The sequence below is a fragment of the Anabrus simplex genome, chromosome 10 (assembly GCF_040414725.1).
Source record: "Anabrus simplex isolate iqAnaSimp1 chromosome 10, ASM4041472v1, whole genome shotgun sequence".
Taxonomy (NCBI): domain Eukaryota; kingdom Metazoa; phylum Arthropoda; class Insecta; order Orthoptera; family Tettigoniidae; genus Anabrus; species Anabrus simplex.
In genome coordinates this window covers 46288059-46308334 of record NC_090274.1, presented here as the reverse complement: position 1 = coordinate 46308334, position 20276 = coordinate 46288059, and the positions used below count along the sequence as shown (strand labels likewise).

The 20276-nt window shown below is 39.1% G+C and overlaps 2 protein-coding genes across 2 annotated transcripts; both read right to left on the bottom strand.

The window, feature by feature from the left end:
* Positions 1 to 139: 139 nt before the first annotated feature.
* On the bottom strand, positions 140 to 5720 carry LOC136882298 (transmembrane protein 199). Its single transcript, XM_067154868.2, has 2 exons — positions 5327 to 5720; positions 140 to 2645 (listed from the first exon to the last, which is right to left on the bottom strand). Exons 1-2 carry the CDS (start codon positions 5718 to 5720, stop codon positions 2407 to 2409), a joined length of 633 nt encoding a protein of 210 aa, XP_067010969.1. The 3' UTR covers positions 140 to 2406.
* Positions 5721 to 5793: 73 nt separating this feature from the next.
* Positions 5794 to 9601, bottom strand: Muted (biogenesis of lysosome-related organelles complex 1 subunit 5). Its single transcript, XM_067154869.2, has 4 exons — positions 9559 to 9601; positions 9114 to 9196; positions 8828 to 9016; positions 5794 to 5961 (listed from the first exon to the last, which is right to left on the bottom strand). Exons 1-4 carry the CDS (start codon positions 9575 to 9577, stop codon positions 5794 to 5796), a joined length of 459 nt encoding a protein of 152 aa, XP_067010970.1. The 5' UTR covers positions 9578 to 9601.
* Between the last annotated feature and the right edge of the window lie 10675 nt (positions 9602 to 20276).

Genomic DNA, 20276 nt, shown 5'->3' with positions numbered 1-20276 from the left:
AAACGCAGGCAACCAAGAATGAGTTAGCTGGAAAATTTATAATGTCCAATAACGGACCATTATATTGGTATTATAAATTTACTCATTCAGGACAAATATTTTAGGTTCCCTATGGGAATCAACATCTGCATCAGTCCACACAGATTTCGCTAGCCTCCTCCTCCTTTCCGCTTTCCCCTTATCCAGCTCCTGCTGGGTCGGGATATTTATGGCAATTCATCTTCTCTCCTTCCACCATTTTGTCCCAATCCAGGGTAGAAATATAGTCTGCCTCGCAAGGATCATTACATAATATCGTTGCTGCCAGGACGAAACCTCCTATGTGAAATATTTTAGCTTAGAACTTTGACTGGTAAGGTTCTGTGATCTAAGGTGCAATATTGTGTGCATATTGCCAAGGCATTCTCGCTCTTCATAACGTATGTGCTGCGGGTCAGTATATCTCCAAAAATATTATCACATAGGAGGTTTTGTCCCGGCAACGACGATATTTTAGTTTCAATGCTGCTATTCTTACCTAGAAATGATTCTGGAGGAAAGATGTGTTCATTATGCCTGTCAGGGTCTAACCCACCTGCCCCTATAAGTATATTTACTTTTATAACCTAAAATAGTGGTCCAGGTGCCATCATCCATTGCTTCTGCCAAGGATCATGGGCATTGGCTGACTTACCAACCACTGCACCAAAAAAACAACTAAAGAGGCCCACGAAGATTGAAAGTGTCATGGTGTCGGATGGTAACCTTACACTTTCTCAATTCCTCCTTTAATCTCGGGGCTTACAGCAAGAAATAAAGGTCGGTTATTAGATTTAGCGTATTTTTGCACATTCGGGCCAATGTCTGTCATGAGAACAGTGGACCTAAAACGAGAGGCTTTATCGATGGCTGTGGCGCATACTGTCCACATGGCAAGGAAAAAAAAAAAAAAATATAGCCATATCAAACCAACAGACAACAATTGGCAGCAGTGCTATTCTACTGACCTCTACTTACCTCAGTGCTACTAGTGGAAACCAAAGTAATAAACAAAGAAAAGTCACTTTACATGCGCCACATAGTGGTGCCTCGTGTTACAAACATTGTGGGGCAGATTCTACATAGATTTTTCCGAATCCAGGCTATCTCCATCTTCTGTTTTGGTATTCTTTCCTTCTCCATCCTCTTTACATATCCAAACCATCTTAGTTTTCTCCTATCCATTCTCTCATTTAGGTTTTGCATTCCAACCTCCTTTCTCACATCAACATTTCTCAATCTGTCAGAATCCGCTAGTGCTGTTAGATTATTTCAAGAGAAATTCCCAGGCATTTGAGTTCTAAGTCGTGGGACGGTTCATTAATATTGTGAAATGGGAAATATTAATAATGGAATAATAATAATTGTATGGCCTCAGCTACCATGTGCAGACATTTTGACACCATCTGGCTGTCTGCTTGTAAATTTCGACGTTCCATTTTACTCTAGGTCTACTAGATGGCAGACAGAGTAAACCGAATCCCTCTTGGGCGTTTGTGGCTAAGATTTAATAAATGTTGTCGGGTAAACACCAAATGTGTCACTAGAGATCTTTTACATGCTGACATCGGGAGTGTCGAATGGATTTTTTCCACCCTTCAAAAATCCAACTACCTCTGCCGGGTTTGAACCTGCTATCTTGGGATCCAGAGGCCGACACTTTACCACTGATGCACAGAGGCAGCTTAATCCGGGAAGAATGTGCCATACAGTGCTAACAGGAGAAAAATCTTAAAGACATCGGACAATGCCTGAAAAATTCTCCTTAGAAATCTCTTCTTGGCCATCTTTCTCAGCAAACGGGAATTTCTTACGGTTTTTTTTAATTTTTATTTTTATTTTTTTACAACGGGTTGCTGAAGTTAAAACCCTATAATGTGGTGCAAGAACTAGTAATGCTGTGTGTAAGATTAGATTTAGTAAATAGATTTTGAATAAATTGCATGACTGAGAACTTGATTCCAATCTCTTTCTCTTCTCGGACAAAGTGTGGTTTTACTTATGTGGGTATGTAAATTCTCAAACGGCTAATACTCGAGTACCGAGTGATAACCTAATAAATTTGAAAGCCTACACCCCTGATTTCTCGCCATGAAGAAATTCCTCGTGGAGTGTGGGCTTTCAAATTTATTAGGTTATCACTCATATTCAGCTGGTGGAAGATGATAGCTTGCCAGCCTCAGCTGCGGTTCTGTATTCATTGGATGACCCTGCAAGATCAAACATTCACATAAAAATGAATTTGTGTAACTATTCACAGAAAAAAATCAAAGATCTATAGTACATTTTAAATTTAAACAGTTTACCAGTAGTTTAAAATTAAGAAATCAATGGGGACACTTTGTACAAGAAAGCTGCACAAATAAAAATAATACAGACATGTGGCCTCTACTCTTGGTGAGGTTTCAGTGGCTGTACAGGCTCTACGTCTTCACTTAATTTCTTTGCTAGGAAGTAAATCTCTGCTAATGCAATGACAAGGGCAAAAATGACCCCAAGAAGCAGGCGGAATCCAAAGTCCAAGTTGCCCACAATGAGTTCAATGCCAAGAAACCCGAACGCAAAGCCAGCAACGACAGAGATGATGAACTGAGCTACTGCTATCAGCTGCTTGTTGATTTGCTTTACTGGAACATGAAATAATATGCAAGGTATTAAAATTCATCTATACCCAAAATTCAGTAACAAAACATAACAAAATTACATTTCTATATCAATACAGTGAAACATCATTAGTGCGTTCCTCATGAACACGTTTTCCCGCTTAGCACGTCGTAAATTGGAAGTCATGATTTTCATCATATTAAATCTATACAAATATACGTCGCTTATCGCGCTACGAATTTTCAGTAATACCGCTTAATAAAATCACAATTTTCCTAGCTCTGAAAATATTACTTGTCACCCCTTGTGAAACAAATGTAATTTCCAACTTGGGTAAGATCCGTTGCTACACTTGTGTGATTGCGAAAAGAGGCCTGAAATTCCTGAACTTCACAGGATATGTTGAACCTTCGGGGAGCAAGCTGTTAGCCTCAGGAATATTCAATTTTGCTTGCCGGTTAGCAGCAAGATTGCTGAATAACAAGGTGAGTCTATTTGTGTTTGTACTTCGCATTCCATTCAGAAGTTAAGACATTTATTTTGTGTTGAACGCGAGAGATGTGCTTCGCACTGTATCTCACAAGGTCAGACCTTTCCTGTACTACCACCTGCAAACTCCAGCACGGGATTATTGAAGCCCAAAAAAGTCATTCCGTTTATTTTCTGACAACCCCTTCGTAGATTGGGGTACCAGTTATCAAATTAACAAGGTTGTAGATCTCAGTGTAGTGTAGCGAATGTTTGTCACGTGATATGGTATCCTGTATCAGGATTAGGAACATATCAACACACCTATCGCATCATGAATTTTCGCTATTACCGCTTAAGAGTATGATCACATATTTCCTAGCCCTGAAAATGTTATTTGTCATCTCTTGTGAAAGAAATGTGATTTACAACTCGGGTAGGAGCTGTCGCCACAGTTGTGTAATTACGGAAAAAAATGAGCCTATTTGTGCTTGTATTCCATTTAGAAGTTAGAAATTTATTTTGTGTTGAGTGGTACAGTGAAGTTTTTTGGCATTATACTGTAGCCTATATGTGACTTAGGAACATAATCGTGTGAAACTGACAAGCGTGGTGCAGATTTGTCTTGCGATAGCCTAGGTATGGATATGGAAAAAGTGAAAATCCTTTCTAATGTCTTCCTTTTTAATCTTCACTACTCCTGCTAAGTTTTTATTTACTACAACTTTAGTATTAGGTACGCTTATTGCCACTACATCGACTTTGTGATTAGGGGTATGAATAGGATTAGAAATCAATCTTCTATCCTTTATTCCCTTAATAACTGATACAAAAAAATCTCATATTAACAGAAGCCTCCCTAAAATACTTCTTACCGGGCGAGTTGGCCGTGCGCGTAGAGGCGCGTGGCTGTGAGCTTGCATCCGGGAGATAGTAGGTTCGAATCCCACTATCGGCAGCCCTGAAAATGGTTTTCCGTGGTTTCCCATTTTCACACCAGGCAAATGCTGGGGCTGTACCTTAATTAAGGCCACGGCCGCTTCCTTCCAACTCCTAGGCCTTTCCTCTCCCATCGTCGCCATAAGACCTATCTGTGTCGGTGCGACGTAAAGCCCATAGCAAAAAAAAAAAAATACTTCTTAGTACAAGCTTTAGCTTCCGCTGCACTACTTCCACATCCTCAAGCGTGCAGTGGTCACGAATGTTGAACTCGCATATTCGAGTTTCAACTAGACTTAAGTTTTCAAAATGGCGGCCAAAGTCATTCTGTTCTGTCGCACATGGCCAAATATAATCTCCAAATCGTCTAAGAGTGTGACCAGAAAATGTTTTATAACCCAGTGCTCCAAAATGAAATGCTTCTAACAGGGCCAATGCACTATGAGAGATGTGTTCTGTTACTGGACATTGTAAATTTTCCAGGTATTGGTGTTATAAATTTACTTATTCGGAATAAATACTTCAGGTTCCCTAAGGGAATCGATTTCTATAACATCTGATAGCCTAGCAAGCGTCAATTTTTTAAAAACAGAGTCTCTCATAGTACATTGACATTGCCGGTGGCTCTAATTAGCCTACGCAGTGGCCTCCACAGTGTGCAGTAGCCATGCGTCTTGGTATATATGCTAGTTACCAACTGATGAGCCCAAATTGGCATAGTGGTGCGAATCGCTGGCAACAGGAATGAGTTAGCTGGAAAATTTATATTGTCCAATAACAGACCAATTATATTGGTATTATTAATTTACTCATTTAGGCCCAAATATTACAGGTTCCTTATGGGAATCGATTTCTATAACACCCGTATCAGGAAATGGGACGAAGGGGTAGGGGTAAACATAATCGCCAACCTTCCATGAAGGGACGACACTAGAACTGCAAAGGGAATAATTGATTGAAATGAACAGCGCTCCAAACACGGCTCCACCATCAAGACTTGGAAACATGAGTGATAGCGACTGTCTTTCAGAAAGAGTTCACATTGTTTGAAAATTGAAGAAATTGGCTGAAGAAAAGGGAGTTGAATGAATGGAAAAATGCTCACAAAAGACTCATAGCTATTGGGATTGGAAAAGAAGAAGAGCTGATCAAAAGTGGTCTCTTAAGCTGCAAAAATTTTGATAAAATGGTCTAGCACTTGCCTACTGAAATACTGAGGACAACTACAGTTACCCGAAAAGGATTTATAACGTACTTCAGTCTCCCCGAGTAGCAGAAGGTAAAGGGATCTACTTACATTGATAGGAAATGGTATCCTCTGGTAAACGCATCGTTGTAGCATCGACATTCTTTGTCATAGCGCGGTATTCACGGGCTTCCTGCTCCTTTCGCAGACGTTGCACTCGAGCTTCCAGTTCCGGATTCCGTGGAAGCTGTTCTGGTTCTGGCAAACTAATCTCACAACCTTGGAGAAGTTCATGTAGATAATACGAAGCTTGAGCAGTCTGCAAGTACTGTTGAAGCCACTCGATATCGGCAACACTTAGAAGAACGTTGCCTCCTTCGGCCTGTCGCTGCAAAAGACGAATACCTTCTGGTGCATCTTCTGTATCTAAACCAATATCGGTCACAAAAATCTCCAGTTTCTTTGAAGGCTTTATTTTTAATGACGTGTTCTTAATTGAACCCATGTTGGAAACTAGTTTCAGTCCAATAAACAATAGAATGCAACACCTGTTCTGAACAGACCGACTATTTTGACAGTTATTTTCCAATATGAAGCTTCTTCTCAAGATCAGTGTAAAATTCTCGTAGCTCTACTTCTTTTTCTTCAAATGTAGCATCAACTTTTCCTATTTTTAGGGTCATATCTTCAATAAAATTCTCCCATTCTGTCTTCCTAATTTCACGTTTGGCAAGTAAAGTTGTGTCCTGGAAAATACAGAACCACCTTGTAAAAACTGTAATATGATGTATACGATTAGAAGACACATCCACATGCACACTCTCCCTTTATACAGGGTTATTAAAAATCCCATCCAATAATTACAGACCATGATAAGCGGGAGCAGGATAATTAAAATGAGAACAGAAACAACTGTCTTAACTCAATTTTCATCCAGAATCAGCTGGGGCAAGTATCGGTAATGTAATGTTGTTTTAGATAGTGTTCTGCAGCCTAACTGCTTCCCAAGGAGCTCCCCACATTGTCTTAAATCACAGAAGTTGGCAAACCCACTTTTTCAGTGTTTGGGGGTCATGAATAGTCAAGATTTGTCAAAAACAGATAGGGATATTTTTCATAAATACTTCATTATTATCATTAAAAAAGTAAAAATGGAATGAAGCAGAAATGACCATGGAGACTCCCACATGATGAATTCTTGTGGCTGAAAAACTACATTACTTCCTCCCAGTTGACTCTGAATAAAAATCCGAGTGGTTTGACAAAATTCAAAGAAACACTCGGCAGGTACAACAGCTGCAGGATCCCAAACCTACTGCTGAACGATGCTCTTATTTTGCTAGGAACTTGCATCTTAGGTTATAAAATTAAATAGTCATTCTCCTACAAGTCATATGAGGTAAGATTCACATGATTCATCTTTCGATTTAATGTTATTTATGCTGGCGTACATCTGCTCAAGGTTACTCCTAAGAGAGAATAATTTAATGTTCCACTAATTCAATAAACTTTTAAATGGCTTTACACTATTAAATAATGGGAAGGGAAGACTTGTTTCAATTCATTGGAACCATCTTCAGCTGGATAATATATAAAAACTGACAAAAGTACATTCTGGAAATGCTACAATGATCTACGAGATGAATGAGTGAAAATATATACCAAAAACAGTGTGGCGATTAAAAATCCACTAGTTTGGTGACTAAAGGTTAAATGCACTTTCCATTAAAATGTTATTCTTTGTGGTGCAACATTTGTGATCCTCTTCTTGTAGTTCCTACTGTGCACCGTGCATGAATAAAAGTGGGTTTTTCTTAATACAGTCTTATTTTATACTCTGGTGAATACTGTACCCATTTAAAATTGTGGAAAAGTCCTTGATCTGACTTCACTACAATTAATTAAATATATTCTGGATCCACCTTTTCAATTATTATTATTATTATTATTATTATTATTATTATTATATTGAAAAGATGGCTTCATTGTAATCCCAGTTCAATATGGAACATCATGAAATTCCTAACTTTCAATTGATTTCACTAGGACTAGGAGGATTAAAATAGCTTTTGTACAATTTTGTAAGTAGATTTAGATATGTCAATACAGGATAAAATAAAATATTTATTATGGTTTAAAGTTTATCAATTTGCTTTACGTCGCATCAACAAGTCTTATGGCGACGACTGGATAGGAAAGGGCTAGGAATGAGAAGGAAGCAGCTGAGGCCTTAAGATACAGCACCAGCATTTGCCAGGAATGAAAATGGGAAACCACGGAAAGCCATCTTCAGGACTACCGACAATGCAGTTCGAACGTACTACCTCCCAAATGCATGCTGATAGCTACGTGACCCAAACCGCACAGCCACTTACTCAGTCTTCTTAACATTGTCAGTAACGTTACTCTTCTGACTACTACTATAGCAGGTGGCTGTACAATATTAAAGTTAATAAATGTACAAAATTATTCACAGCAGGCCTAACTATTAAGCCATATGCAGGTTCAAATGCTATGCTGGGTAAAGCTCTCCAACGGTAGATACCACAGGCATTATGACAGATGGTGATAATTAAAAACCATTATGAACAAACATATGGTGGAAATTAATATACACACCTAACTGGTTACGTGAACAAATCGTATCCATGAAATTTCATTATAATTTTTTTGTCCTATATAGGGGATAATTGCTTTCACACAAATCAAGAGTAAAATTAGCAGTAAATTAATAAGTACCATTATTATTAGAGAAATATAGATACGTAACTGCGGCGACTATTTCGCTGTAGACAAGACTCTCTTCTGTGACAATCTGCTTCATTGTACCATCTTTTGTTTCTTTCCTGAGGTCCTGGGCTAGCACCGATGAATGGAAGTACTGTGTCTGTGAATTCTCAATATCTTTGTCCATTGTGACTAGCGCAGGCAGTTCAGACGAGAAAATAAATAACAGAAAAATTATTTTTATTGAAAGAAAAATAGCATGTTTCCTGGACCAATAATTATATTGAGGTATGAGCACAAGTCAACAACTCGCTCCACCAAGTAACATCAAGCAAAGCAAAGAAGTAAAGTGAGCAAAGACTTCACACACAAAAGTGAACTATCCTGTAGAACATACACTTTGTATTGGAAAGGTGGAACCTTCACTGAAATTTCAACTTTAGTGATCTCAGTTCAATACGGAACCATAATGAAGTTTATAACTTTAAACACACAAAACTGTTATATGAACAAATGACATACTGAAGCGCTGTGATGTAGTAGAATTCATATTCGTAATGTATGTATACGTTTCTCTAGTAATAACTGTCTTAATTAACTTGCCGCTAATTTTAACCCTTAATTTGCTTAGAAGCAATTATTACCTTCCATTTGGGACAAATATTATAATGAAATTTCATGGATAGATTCGTTCACGTACCCCACATAACTTAACAAAATCTAATCCATTTGAGGCCAATAATTTGACATGTAACCTGAATTTGTTACAGTTTTGAGATTGTGTTACCCAGAATTTATGACAATATTGAATTGCCACCGACCATCAGAGAGTTCTCCCATATAGTCCTACAAATATATTTATAATGAATTATATCTGATACTAACTGTACGATGTCCTTCTTCTTTCTCCAGTATGCGATTGCACATGCTAACTGCAACCTCTAAATTGGCATTTAGATTTGGCAAATGAACATCGGATGCAAGTTTCACTCGATCAATTTGGGTCTCCTTGATTTCTGTTACACGTTCAAGAATTTGGAACAATTTCTCAACTTCTCTATCAGAACGCTTCTCCTGTAGAACCAGATAGCGAAACCCATAAGCAAAAACACTGTTAGGCCATACAGGAAATTTAAGATGAAACAAACCAGTATTGTCGATTAAATATTACCTCAAACTCTTTGAGAATAAATTTTATTTCTCCATTCAAAAAGGGTCGGTGATCAAATAAACGGGTCCATATCTCTCCAACATCTGCAAAGGACAGAATATATTCCTTACATATAAGAATCGAGTTTTGATCTCATTATTTAGCAATGCTGTACGCAAAGAACCATTCAGCTATGTACCGACTATTTCGAATACAAATAGCGAACTTTAAAAGCAAGAAGAATCGTATAAGAAATGTTATCTGATGGACAAATGTATATTTGTTTTTCTACGAACAGATTTATACTCCTTTGAGTTTTGTAATTACTTTAAAATAAATACATCACAAGAAAATGTGAAATTTGAAGTTACTGCTACTGTCTGAATCAACATGAAGAAAGACTAATGATCAAACTGAACTGTTGCAATAATAATGTAATATTTACAGATCACATGACAAACCTCACCCTTGATGACTGCTGCCATATTGCAAGTGAGAAAGTGTACTAGCGTGACTAACCAATAGAATTATAGTACGCTGATCATCTGAGCTTTCATTTGTCTTAAAGTTGAAAACATAAATAATTGATTTATCCCGTTTCAGAAATAATATGCGCGGCTTTCCACTGATCTAAGAAATATATTCGTAAATGTGACCATAAATTTGCTTTTAATAGTAAAAAAGGATCCAGCTGTAATGGGTGCATGAGCATTTTTCTGTAAAACAAGTAAATAGTTCTGTGGTGTACTGCCGGGGAAGTTGGGCAACCTGGTCGAGAGTCTGAAATCAAGCTGGAACAAAAACCATGAACTCTGAAGTATTCTCATCATCCTCGGCATTTCATTTTTAATGAGGAATCTAAACGAGGTTCATGATGATTTCTATGACTATCCAGAGCTTATTGATTACGGACAGAATCACGTGCCTTTTTAGCACCCGATCAATTGTCAAACATTCGACTTTACACACTGCGATTGCTGCTATCTTGCGAGCATCCAATGAACTATTTTGAGGAATTGTGGGTAATAACTCTTCGGAAGGAAAACAGATCGGCAGTATTCGGCAGTATTCATTGAGGTTTGAAAGTGAAAGGTGGTACAAATGTAGGTGACCAGTTTGTTGTCGTTTTGGACTGATTTTCTTTCAGGCCAAATCGTGAAAATGCCGGGTTTAATACGTGTGAGTGAATTTGTCGAAGAAACTCGCGAGGATTATAATTCCCCGACAACATCAACTTTTGTGTCACGGATGCCGCAATGTAGACAGACAATCACAACATTAGAAGAAGTAAGATGTTTATATTAATAAATTGTGTGTGTGTGTGTGTATGTATAGCAACAAAAGGGAGTTTTAGAATTATACATTTTTTTTTTTTTTTTACATTTAGTGGAAGGACGTGTTGCTTGTTAGAAGGCTACAAATAATAGCGGTAGTAATCTACGTGCTTAGCCGCCGATTACTCAGTGTGTACAATTTATTTACGTGTTATTCACATGTGTGCGCACCGACTTTCATTCACTATAAAGTATTTAGCAAGTTAATTTGATAGTTCGTCGCCTGTTGCTTGAAAGATAACGCAATACTCATGAATATTTTTTTCTTAAAAAGAGTTACAACGATAATTGGTTTGGTCTGATTACCTCGATGTTGTGTTCATTAAACAACGGTGAGGCAACGAAAAACCTCGGTTAATAGTAGGTCTATGAGCCGTTTGCTTCCTAGTGTTTTTATTTTGTCTTTCTACACGGGGTGATAAATGTCGGTCAGCGTTTCCGAGACCGATAGTGTCTTTCTACCCTGCAGGGAAGATATTTATCTTGCACATTACGCTATTTTTATCACGTAAGTTATATAATCCTGTGAACAAGGAACAGTGTGATGCAGTTGCATCGCCGGTTTCCGTGACAGGTGATTCAGCGGTAGTTTTCTTATGAAATTCCTCATGGAAGATGGCATTGTGGATGTCTTCCTAAGAGATTTTTTTATGTGTGTGCATATTTGACAGTTCTTGTTTTCTGTGCCCAATCCATTATATGGTCTTTCTATAGTACGTAATTACATTTTATTCGAACTCTATGTAATTTCGTATATATGTATAGCTTTTGAATAATGTATGAAGTTCGACTGCATTGCCTTGAGTGCTTATGTTATGATAGAGATGCGTTGATTATGACCATTTCCAGCAAAACCATTGTGAATGGCAACTTTTTTATATTTCTTAATACAGTAATATTGTGGCTTGCGGTACTGATATATTTCTTTCATAGAAGATTACAGGGTACATATTGGTTAATTGTGAGTTAAGTTTAATATAATTGTGCATGAAATCATCTGTGCAGTCGCGTATCTGTCGAAAGAGACATCTCGTTAGTCAAATTTGGGTAGATGATACCGAAGTTATGAGGTTATCCTCTCAAACGTGAACTGTTTGAATACTTCACAGTAATTAGAGAAGCAATGCCAATTTTGATCATGATGATACTATTCGGTTCAGTTACGAATACATTCAAAATCCTTGGTTAGCGAACATTTACCTATAAATAAGGGTGTTACGCGTGATCGAATTGTTCAGTCACTTACCTACTCTATTCCTTCTGTTTTCAAGGCGCTATTTGATGTATACAAGTATACTGACCTTGATACACTTACAGCCAAATCCAATTTCCTGAATAGATGAAATGTTCGCCACTTTATTTTTAATTAGGCCTATGTAGTAAATTATCCACTTGATATCAAATAATTGTATTTGGATATTGAAGTGACTGAGACTACACATAGTTTTGTGAACAACGACCAAGATCGACTTCCAGGCATGTCAAGGACGTTGAATAGAGAAAAGCTTGAAATAAGATTTATTCTCGCAAACATACGATTTCGTGAGGACTGTGAACGTATTTACTTCAAGCCATTCAAGCTAATTCAGTGATGTCTACGTCATAGTGACGTACAGTTTAATAAATTGTTAAGTAAAAGGTTGCCACACACCTCTTCTTTTGGGGGGGCAGAAATCTACCTGAATGGAATTGTAAGTTATAGGTTTCGTCCACACGATGGTTTGTCTTTTTTTTTTTTTTTTTTCCTAGGGGCTTTACGTCGCACCGACACAGATAGGTCTTATGGCGACGATGGGATAGGAAAGGCCTAGGAGTTGGAAGGAAGCGGCCGGGGCCTTAGTTAAGGTACAGCCCCAGCATTTGCTGGTGTGAAAATGGAAACCACGGAAAACCATCTTCAGGGCTGCCGATAGTGGGATTCGAACCTACTATCTCCCGGATGCAAGTTCACAGCCGTGCGCGCACGGCTAACTCGCCCGGTTTAAAAAAAAAAAATCTCTTCAGTGATTTAACGCCTAACACATGGTTTTCGACGACACGAGGATGGAAAATGCCTATAATTGGGAAGATAGCGGCTGTGGCTTTGAATAAGGTACATCCTGGTGTGAAAATGGGAAACTATGGAAAGCCATCTTCAGGGCTGCCAACTGTGAGATGTATGTAACCCACCATCTCCCGAATGCATCCTCACAGCTACTCTTGCCGCGCGACCGATTCACTCGGTCCCATCTAAATTAAAATAACAATTTCTTAAATATGTCTCAATATAACAAATTCTGTTAAATGTTGGAATGGATTTATATCTGTTGTATCACAGCTGTTCAGGGCTTCGTACCAAAGATGTTAAGTCGTACGTTTAAAAATTCGCAACTTACAAATGATTCCCTCGCTAATTGGTACGTTTATTAAAACTGCGATGTTTTCGTGCTTGTAGGTGTCCAGAATATTACTAGTTACGTTACGTATGTATGTATGTTCAGTCCGTCAGCGATGCCGCTGGTGGGATCCCCAACAGCTCTGCCATCAGCTGTCATAGATGGCCTAGGCATCACTGAAGAGGCGTACTAGGGAAATGACGAGTGAGGTAGTTTCCCGTTGCTTTCCTCACAGTTACGTTATGGAAGCACTATTTCACGTATTTTTTCAACAATGTAGTCATGTCTGGACTCCTTTCGTGTATGCATTTTTCTAAATAATCTGGAGGCAAAACATACTTCAGTTTCTATGATGGAATGTCTGCCCTTTATAATGCTAAACACGATCTGAATTTATTACTTGTAATAAATTGTTGATCTAAAGTAACATTAGGATTATCGGATTGTTAAAAAAAAATATTTTCAATGTATCTTTATAACGCGCTCTATTAGCATGCAAACCAATTTTTGTTCCCCGGGAACATCCTACAATAATTTAATTTTCGAATTTTTTTTTCATCTTCTCTAACATTATTAGTTTAAAAACTCGTTTACTTATTTGCGGAGCGGAATTGACGGTGGTATTTTTAAACACATTCTTCACATGTAGTTTCTTGTTGATTTAATACGCGTAGGGGGGCGATGACCTTAGATGTTAGGCCCCTTTAAACAGTCATCATCATCATCACGATTTAATACGCCACTATGTTTGTGTTGAAATGCTTGGTGCAAGGCGGAACCAAATTCATACGACGGTTCTGTGGATTACTTTCTCAAGAGCAACCGAAAAAAAAGAAAAGCATGAACGATTTCAGAGCTGATCCCTAAATCTTAAAACTGAGTGTTATTCGGTATTTCATTTGGCAATCCTCTCTTTCGTACGTTCACTCTTTGGTTAATTTCCTAGGCTACTTATTCTGTCTCGTTTCTCTCACTGGACTTGGCTGCGCATCTCTTTACACTTGGTGATTGCACGGATCATTAATACTGGTACCGCTAGATGCGTTCCGACCTTTGTGGCGTTGGACGGGTGCGAGCCGAACCAAGCATATCGGCATTTTCTCTGTATTCAAGAAGTTCCCCTCTTAATTAGCCGATGACCGAGCTCGGTAGCTGCAGTCGCTTGAGTGCGGCGCCAGTATCCAGTGTTCGGGAGATAGTGGGTTCGAACCCCACTGTCGGCAGCCCTGAAGATGGTTTTCCGTGGTTTCCCATGTTCACACCAAGCAGATGCTGGGACTGTACCTTAATTAAGGCCACGGACAATTCCTTCCCAGTCCTAGCCCGTTCCTGTCCCATCAGCGTCATAAGACCTATCTGTGTCGGTGCGACTTAAAGCAACTTGCAAAAAAAACAAAAACAAACCGATGTTGTGCCATATAGATAATTTGGAGACAAAAGTGAATGTGTCCTAGTCCTAGAAAACAACGTACACTTTGCATACCAATGAGCACACTATTGATCATTGTTAACTCGCACAGTGCTACCGCTATTTTTGTGCTTGAGATGTTAGAACGGTTGATATTTGAAATTGTTGCCAGATCTCATCCTTAATTTTTTTTAATAATAATAATAATAATTACTTTAAATACCTCGACAAGAAAAGTCCTTAAAATAAACAAACGAAATTAGAAGCCAAAAGAACTGAAGTGGCATGTCGACTCACCCTTAGTATATAAAACCAGAAGAGGATGAATTTCTTAACACAAACTGAGACATTATCATACAGTTATTAAAACAGAATGTTTCTATGGATCGATAACACTATAATAGTACGTTTACATGGGAATTGAGATCGATTTGAATACGATCCCCGTTTACATGTAGTAGACTATTTGAGTATCGTATTAAATCTGTCAGTCGACGTACCGTATACGAACGATACAGAATTGTAGTAAAATCGATATCACTTCGTAGAATTTAAAAACGCCAAATGCAGTAGAAGCCCAGGAGATAACTTTCAGTTTTGAAAGTATGTGTGGTATTCCAAATGTAATTGATGGAACGCACATTCCAATTTTACCCCCAACAGAAGGTTATCGTGATTTTGTTCATCGCAAGGGCTAGCCGTCTTAAAACATTATTGCAGTTGCTGATCATTTATACATATATATTTAAATATATATAAATATGTTTACCGGCTTATTATATTTTGTTATTTCGACAGAACTTTCATGATGACTATTTCGTCAGATCAAACATGGAGTATCTGCGCAGTCGTTTTCAATACGATCTCAGTACAAATCGCATTTACATGGAACTATATTCGAACCGAGTACGGTACTATCCCATATTTTACCGTATCGACATTGAGTCTCAATCCGATCTGAATCCTGCATGTAAACGTACTGAGTACATTTCTAAACGGGAAGGTAGACGTCAAAAAGTAGGAACACACAATTAGGAGGAAAATTCCTTGGCCTGTAACTGGCGGGCGAACTTAAATTACTCCGAAACGGACAGGAAATCAGTCTGTTGACAGACATTCAGCGGCAATAGAAAACACATTCAAATTTTACGGACACTTAAAAAAATGAATTGATGCATTCACAAAATGAATGGTTCCCATTCTATGAAAGCAACGGGGCTGAATAGGTCAGACAGTAGAACTCTGGCCTACTGAGCTTTCGTTGGTGGATTCTATCCCGGCTCAGTTCGGTGTAGAGTAAATGGCTGCGCGGTTTTTTTGGTCACATAGCTATCAGCTTGCATTCGGGAGATAGTGGGTTCGAACTCCGTTTTCCGTGATTTATCATTTTCACATCACGGTCGTATCCTTTCCATTCCTAACCATTTCCTGATACATCGTCGCCATGATACCTGTGTGTGTTGGTGCGCCGTAAAGGAAATTGTAACAAATATATATTTTTTTTTAAATCTATATATTTGAAGGTGCTCAAATACTAGAACATATACGAGAACACCTGTGCGACAAAATTCCGGAACCTCGCTGGCTTTGAAACACGAAAAAAGTAGATACTGTAGTCTAGCGTAAAACTAATATCTATGAAAACAGTGTAAAGCCAAATGGGCACTATGGAATGGATTGATGAAATGGAAAACTATCCAGAATTGATATCCTGTTGACCAAGAGTACAAATCGAAGAAAGTGACCGGAATAATCTGGACCAAAGAGAGAAAAGAAATTCGCTCTCGAAGGAAGGCACAACCGAGGATAAGCAATCACCGCTTAGTATTTTGCGTTGTCCTGAATGAGGCTTATTTTATTTTACTACTACTCGAGCGAGTTGGCCGTGCGGTTAGGATCGCGTAAGCTGTGAGCTTGCATTCGGAAGATGGTGGGTTCGAATTCCGCCGTCGGCAGCCCTGAAGATGGTTTTCCGTGGTTTCCCATTTTTCACACTAGGCAAATATTGGGGCTGTACCTTAATTAAGGCTACGGCTGCTACCTTTCCAATGGTGGTGATTATTGTTTTAAGAGAAAGTACAACTGCCCTTTTCCATCCCTCCGTAGCCAAATAGCCTTCGACATTAAACCACTAACAAAATAATAATTGCGACTGTCGAGGCGATAAAGGCGGAAGGACGTGTGTTCAATACCCCGACAGGTAGACTAAAACTGTAAGATTTCCCTTTCTGGAAGAACATATAGCTCTGAGGTTCATTCAGTGTACACCAGTAATGAATACTGTACGAGGCGGTGGCGATTATTGTTTTAAGAAGTACAACTGAGCAACCATCGCCTACATCAGGGGTTTCCAAATGGCGGGCCCCGTGTGGCCCGCTATGCCATTTTTGCGGCCGGCAAGATCACTGTAAGAGAAAATATGAAGAAAAGTCACAAAAATATGTATTAGCTCGTTCAAAAACGTATTCATTTTAATACACCTTATAGACACAAGTCAGAACTAATTATTCTTTCATAGTACTGTAGTTCCTCTTTTCAAGTATTCACTTGTTCTCAACATATTATTTTTTATTTTAAAACTTTAAAATCCAAATTTCAAGTAATGTTGTTATTTTTGCGTCCCACTCACTACTTTTCATGATTTCGGAGACGCCGAGGTGTCGAAATTTTGTCCCAGAGGAGTTCTTTTACGTGCCAGTAAATCTGCCGATACGAGGCTGACGTATTTGAGCACCTTCAAATACCACCGGACTGAGCCAGAATCGAACCTGCCAAGCTGGGGTCAGAAGGCCAGCGCCTCAACCGTCTCAGCCCGGCTCCAAATTTCACTCTTTTGTGCAATTTTAAAGTAATGCTTTAAACAGTTAAAATGATCAAACCCTCATTTCAATCGAACTATGCATATTATTTCATAATGGTGGTTCTGTACTAATTGCAGAATTTTACGAAAACTTGCCTATTCAAGTGTGGCCCGCGAACATGACTAAGGTTTCCAAAATGGCCCTCGAGCTCTTACAAATTGGAAACCCCTGGTCTACATAATACTAATCAGACAGAACAAAATGGAAGAGATGAGACACTTTTAAAATGAAGGTATCGGTCAAAGAAAGACGAGGAACACGAAGGGCGTGTAACTGAAAGACTCCCTAGGCCTCGAATGCTCTAATACCATCGGGATCGGAGAAAAACAAAGAGTTAACCAATGGAGGTCATATAGGGTAATATGAAAGTGAGGAGTTTGACAAAAGTGGAAGCAATGCCAGCTGAGGGCCCCGCGATCGCCAACCCACGCTCTCGAGTTAAGAGTCCCTGGGGCCCCTTTTAATCGCTTCTTACGACAGTTAGGGGACACCGTGGGTGTTATTCTTCCTCCCTCGCCCACAGAGCTCGCATCCGGGGGATTGTGGGTTCGAACCCCACTGTCGGCAGCTCTGAAAATGGTTTTCCATTTTCACACCAGGCAAATGCTGGGGCTGTACCTTAAGGCCACGGCCGATTCCTAGGCCTTTCCTGTCCCATCATCACCATAAGACCTGTCTGCGTCGGTGCGACGTAAAGCAACTAGGAAAAAAAATCCTGGGGGCAAAGGCGGCCGGACGTAGAGCTAACCATGAATTATTGAAACCTTTACCTTTAATTTCTCAAAGAGACCCCTGGCTTTTCTTCCTAATAATAATAGGCTCTAGTAAAACTCCGTCCAGTATGATGAGACACCATAGTGTTTCATTGGAGTTCTTATCCTATCAGGAGCCACTTTTGTTAATTTAAACATCTTCTTATGCCACCTATTACAACTGTTTTTTTTTCTTCTTTTTAAATGATTTTTCTTTCTTCAGCCCTAAGGCTGGTTGGATTCTCAACAGCTCTGCCATCAGCTGTCATAGATGGCCTAGGCATCACTGAAGAGGCGTACTAGGGAAACGAGGAGTGAGGTAGTTTCCCGTTACTTTCCTCTCTGAGCCAGAAGTTGCTATTACATAATATCAGTCTGCCAAGCCCACTGAAATGCATGCACCGACTGACCCTATGAGCAACATTTTCATACCATTCATAGCAGGGACTGGCTGTACAAGGAATGGCATTACTAGCATCGCTCATACCTCAGAGATATAATATTCATTCTGAAACGTTAATGATCAAGGGATCAGAGTTCCATCTTCAAATATCAATCCATGCTTGTGTGTTGTAATTCAGGGAAGTAAAGCTATTTTAGATAGCATGTTACAGATACAGGTTGACCTGCGTGGTAATAGGACACGTGCATACCTCCTGTTTTGTTCACACATGTGCGTGAGTTCTGTCCTCATGAAGGAATTGAGAGGGGGTGGGGTAATTACTATAGACTGGGGGAGATTTAAATACAAAGGTATTTTAGTAATGTTCATGATATAACGTGCTTTTTTTTTATACGATGCATCATTTCTGGAAGCGATGCTAAGGGTATATAGTTTCGTGTGGCTATTTCTAGCCGAGTGTAGCCCTTGTAAGGCAGACCCTCCGATGAGAGTGGGCGGCATCTGCCGTGTATAGGTAACTGCGTGTTATTGTGGTGGAGGATAGTGTTGTGTGTGAGTTGCAGGGATGTTGGGGACAGCACAAACACCCAGCCCCCGGGTGATTGGAATTAACCAATGAAGGTTAAAATCCCCGACCCGGCCGGGATTCGAACCCGGGACCCTCTGAACCGAAGGCCAGTACGCTGACCATTCAGCCAACGAGTCGGACGGTACTAAGGGTCAAAAGGAGAAAAGCTGTAAAGTGTCGGTCAGAGATACCCTCGTGTATTTCTCGTAGTATTCTTCTAGCGCCGTCTTCTCGGAGATTGGGGACCATCGCGGAGTTATTTTTCGTTTCCCGTGTGAGAGTTGCCGTATCGTAGATGTCGAACCAACATTTTGAGTTTTATCAGGTTGCATTTTTCATTTCTAATTATGGGACCGAAATAGGCTGCTTTCTTGAGTTTTTCGATGATTAAGACTACACACAATTTTCTGGCACGACCGAGTACCTCCTCATCGGTGTTGTGTGCCCATTGTATTTTCAAATCTGCATTTCAAAGCCCTGCTGCTAATTATTATTAATAATAATAATAATGATGGCGAGAGGCCTGGTGCAGGTCTTTCGATTTGACGTCGTACGGGCGACCTGCGCTCTGTTAGGATTTTAACATTATACCTATAAATTTTTAAAAATCTGCACATTTTTAAAATTTAAATATTTTAAGGGTATACCCACATTACTTTTAATTAGAAATAGCATTTTAAGAATTAGCTCATTCTGTAGATTAATGTAATTTTTTTTTTTTTTCAAAATGTTAATTTTCATCGGAGGTGTCTTACAGCGTCCGGACTCTTGGTAATACCAGTGCTGAAGACGTCACAAACACAGATACCGAGAGCCATAGGAATAACTAATGAAAAGTTAAAAATACCCGACCCTACCGGGAATCAAACCCAGAATCCCTTGAACCAAAGGCCAGCATGCCATGGAGCCGGACAGTCTGTTATTTGAGTAATGCCTTTAGTACCTTTTCTTCCACCCCATAAAGCATCACCGGTCACACTTTACGACATATCAAGGGATTTGTTTCGAATATCAGGTCACTGTTGTGCACAATATTCTTCTATATATTAAAAAAATTGATGAAAACTAAAGTCAGTCTGTCCGGCCATTCTATCCGGTCGATTTTCTTCTTTCTTTTAACTGAAAGGTATTCATGTACAGATTTGTCATCAGGTACTATAAGTCACTTAACTTCCGCCTTCCTCAAATTATTTGACTTTTTCAATTTTTTGTCTCTTTGAAGCATTCATATCTTTGGTTCTAATTGAGGTACGGTGTTTGTTTTGGCCTAGGAACACTCAGTGGATCAAGATCTTTCATTTCAGCTCTTAACTATTCAAATAGGTTGATTCTGAGGAAAGTTATGAGTGCACATTCAATTTGACGTCTCATTTCTTCAACATTTTTTCTCATTAAAGCAATCATATCTTTCGTTCTAATTGATGTACGCAGTATTTTATTTGGTCTAAAAACACTCGGTGGATCAAGCACGTTCTTTTGAGGT